Source organism: Trypanosoma equiperdum (assembly GCF_001457755.1).
Source record: "Trypanosoma equiperdum strain OVI genome assembly, contig: ctg_1278, whole genome shotgun sequence".
In the NCBI taxonomy this organism is placed as follows: Eukaryota; Euglenozoa; class Kinetoplastea; order Trypanosomatida; family Trypanosomatidae; genus Trypanosoma; species Trypanosoma equiperdum.
The window spans coordinates 1-3344 of NW_027123258.1; the positions used below are offsets into that span (position 1 = coordinate 1).

General features: G+C 38.8%; 1 pseudogene across 1 annotated transcript; it reads left to right on the top strand.

The window, feature by feature from the left end:
- The first annotated feature begins 2087 nt into the window (after positions 1–2087).
- On the top strand, positions 2088–2750 carry TEOVI_000548800:pseudogene (annotated as a pseudogene). Its single transcript has one exon. A coding segment is annotated over exon 1 (663 nt).
- Positions 2751–3344: the final 594 nt, after the last annotated feature.

Here is a 3344-nt window from a genome sequence, read left to right on the forward strand (position 1 = left end):
AATAATAATAATAATAATAATAATAATAATATGGGAGTGTTGTGAGAGTGTATATACGAAGATTATAATAAGAGTTGTGAGGAAAGAGTATGGAGTCAAAATATAGGCATTTTCTCCAATTCTAAGGGTAGTAAGCTAGTAAGTAAATGAGTTGTTGGCGGAGGGTGTAAGAGAATAAGAGGAACAATATAAGAGGAAAAACAAAAAATTGAGAGAAAAAAGAATTAAAAAAAGGAAAATAGAATATGCACAGTTTCAAACACAAACATGACGATTGAACCAATCATAAAGAAAGAAATTATGGAGTGGATATGAGAGAGACACAGAGTCTAGTGTACAAGGGAAGTGGAGTGCTATATAATCTGCAGAAGCAGTGACAGAAGATAAAGATGAAGAAAAGAAAATGCGAAATGAAACAATAGAATAGCCGTGAACTGACAGTGAAAAGTAGGTAATACAGTCAAAAGGATCCATTATGCCCAGAATTTGATTTTAAAATGCATATATGCCACTACAGAGATGACAAGGCTGATTGGGTTTGTTAATTTGACGGCAAACCGTAATATACAGGTGTGAACAAGGCGAAAAAGCAGATGAGGGAGTGTGAAAAAAGAATGATGAATGGATTTGTTAAGAGTGAGATGATGATACAACACTTTTTTCATAAAATATATTAGTAGTGACCAATATTTGTTGGAAACAATATAATAATATGGGAGGGAGCATTTTACTACTATAAACACTAATGGATTAGCATAAAAAGCAAAAGATGAATAAAAGTGGGCGTACTTCTTTAAATGGCGCGTACATGAGCAAGCAGGTAATCTCTATGAAATAGAGATAATCAATCGCGATGCTCCTACAATTCCGTATGGGTATATCGGACAGGCATCAAGACCTTCCACGTAACGTGTACTCCATACAAAAGTAGTCTCTGAAAAAGAACAACGGCTCGTATTAAAAACGTAATGTCGGCAAGAAACCTACATTCGGCATCCGAATTGTGCAGCATTAAATAACGGCGAAATACACTGACAAGTGCTGCAGGCAAGAAACAGACAACCAATTGTGTCTGAGAGAAGTACCAACGTTATCTAGTAATTCAAAGTCAAAGAGAATCCTGCGGAATGGTAGAACCTTACAGAGAGTAAGAACAAAGGATGTTAAACTTTTTTAAATATTGATATATGGAGAACTAACATGGAACTGAAAGTGGATATTTTCCGGTTAACTTAAGTGCTTTTTGTGTCACTAACGTGACAACACAACCACAAACACTCACGACCAATCTAAATTATTGGCGGTACAAAATAGTGACACTCGCAATAAATGAAAGCAAAACAGACAAAATCCGACTCAAGATGGCATTGAACGAACGAAAAAAGGAAAGAGGTCTCTATCTCAGACTTTTTATCAAGAAAAAATAAAATTTAATAAGTAGACTATGAGCGTGGTGCTTCACAAAGACTTTAGCATGGTGCTCACTCGATGATCAATTCACCGGAACAGCCGACGGTACAAAGGCAAATGGAAGGGACGTATCGCTGTCACTAACTAACCCGTACAGCTGAAAATTTAAATCTTCTGCATGTTATAACAACAAAGGTCAACTAACAGTTCCACTGGTAAATCCAAATAATGAGAAGAACCTTACCATTTCAGAAGCCGCATGCTGTTATTGTGTCAGCTCTGACAGCTTTGGTAGCATGTGTCACAACGATGTGTCACGAGCTTAAATGGCTTGACAAAGTAGGAGCTTCCTCTAAACAGGTCACAGACAACCTAAAAACTCGAGCAGCAGAGCTTTCCAAGGAGCAACGCATGATGTAATTAGTGAGCGCACGACTTGGGAAAGGGGAAAGAGAAGCAGCCTATAAACTGTTAAACTTCCTTTCTGCCTCAAGGCTGGCGGTAACTCAGTCAACATCGGTCGAATCTGGAAAAAAACTCAGGTCAGCAGCACACCTGATGCAGTGGCAGTCAGACAACCTGCAGGATCTGCTACGCGCTACGACCGTCGAAGCTGCAATTTACACCGGTGCAACGCCAGCCGTCAGCAGCAAGAATACGTCCCTACAACCACATAGAAGTGCACAATAGAAGCCACAGTGGCAGCACAGCCTACGGAGGCCTGCAAGAAAACGGCACTGAGTGAGCCGAAAATAAACCATGCTGCAGAATACTTAACAAAGATAACGAAAGTTAAGGGGGTGAAAACAGCGGCCTTTAATTTCCCAGCACTACAAGTTGCAGTAGAAGCAAAAGGAAGCTCTGCCAGCGCACACAGCAGCGAATCCTCAGGAAAACTATGTGCAGACAACGATCAAGTAAAAACCTCAGAAAACGTGATAGATATAGCGACAATGGGCAAAGTTAAAGCCACCCTGGCAACAACAGCGGTCACGCTGCTAAAAGTACAACCTGCGACACACATACCGACGAAAGACTACTATATAGTGACACTGGGACAAATAGCAGCTGAAGTATGTAACACCCGCAACATCATTATTACTCAGCCCACAAAACTAGAAGACGAAACGGTTGATAATTTAGCGCAAGATAGCACAGTACAGACGCTGGCCCTCCTGTTTTCAGGAAAAAACCGGAAAAAAACTTTAAGCCGCTGCAAAGAAAGCAGTAGCAGAAGAGCTTTTGGGAGGCAAAGGAGCGAAAATAAAAGACAAGTTTTTCACAGAACTGTCAAAAAAAGATCTAAAAATCACGAGTGGAAGCATAACAAACGAGACTAGCATTACAGAAGCCGCGGAAACAAACGACTACGAAACAGAAATGGCATATTTCGACGGTAAAAATGCGGATGACAAACAAGCAGGTAAAACTGAAGCCAGCACAACACAAGACCAACCCACGAAGAAAACGAACCCAGAAGACAAACCAGAAGATAAGAAAGACGGGGATACTTTAAAACCTGTGTGCAGCAGCTTTCTGAACCAGACAGCGTGCAACAACGGATAGAACTGCAAATAGGAGGGTGAAACTTGCAAAGGGTCCAGTTCTCTCATCAATAAGAAATGGGATTTAATAGCTGCATTTGTAGATTTGCTTTTCTAAAAAAATTTTCCTCTCTTCTCTTTAAAAACAATTTGCTGTTTGATATATTTTAATACTTTTGTAAGACTTTTCCAAAGCGTGAATATTTTGTAAAAAATGAGTTTTTCGTATGATAGAATCCTATAAATGTAAAATAGTATGATAATAGGGTATCAAAAAAATAGTGATATTATAATTAATGTCATTCTTATTTTGTATATTTTCTAGATATTGGTTAGGTTCATAATGTTTGTAGCAAGCATAATAATAATAATAATAATAATAGGAGAGTG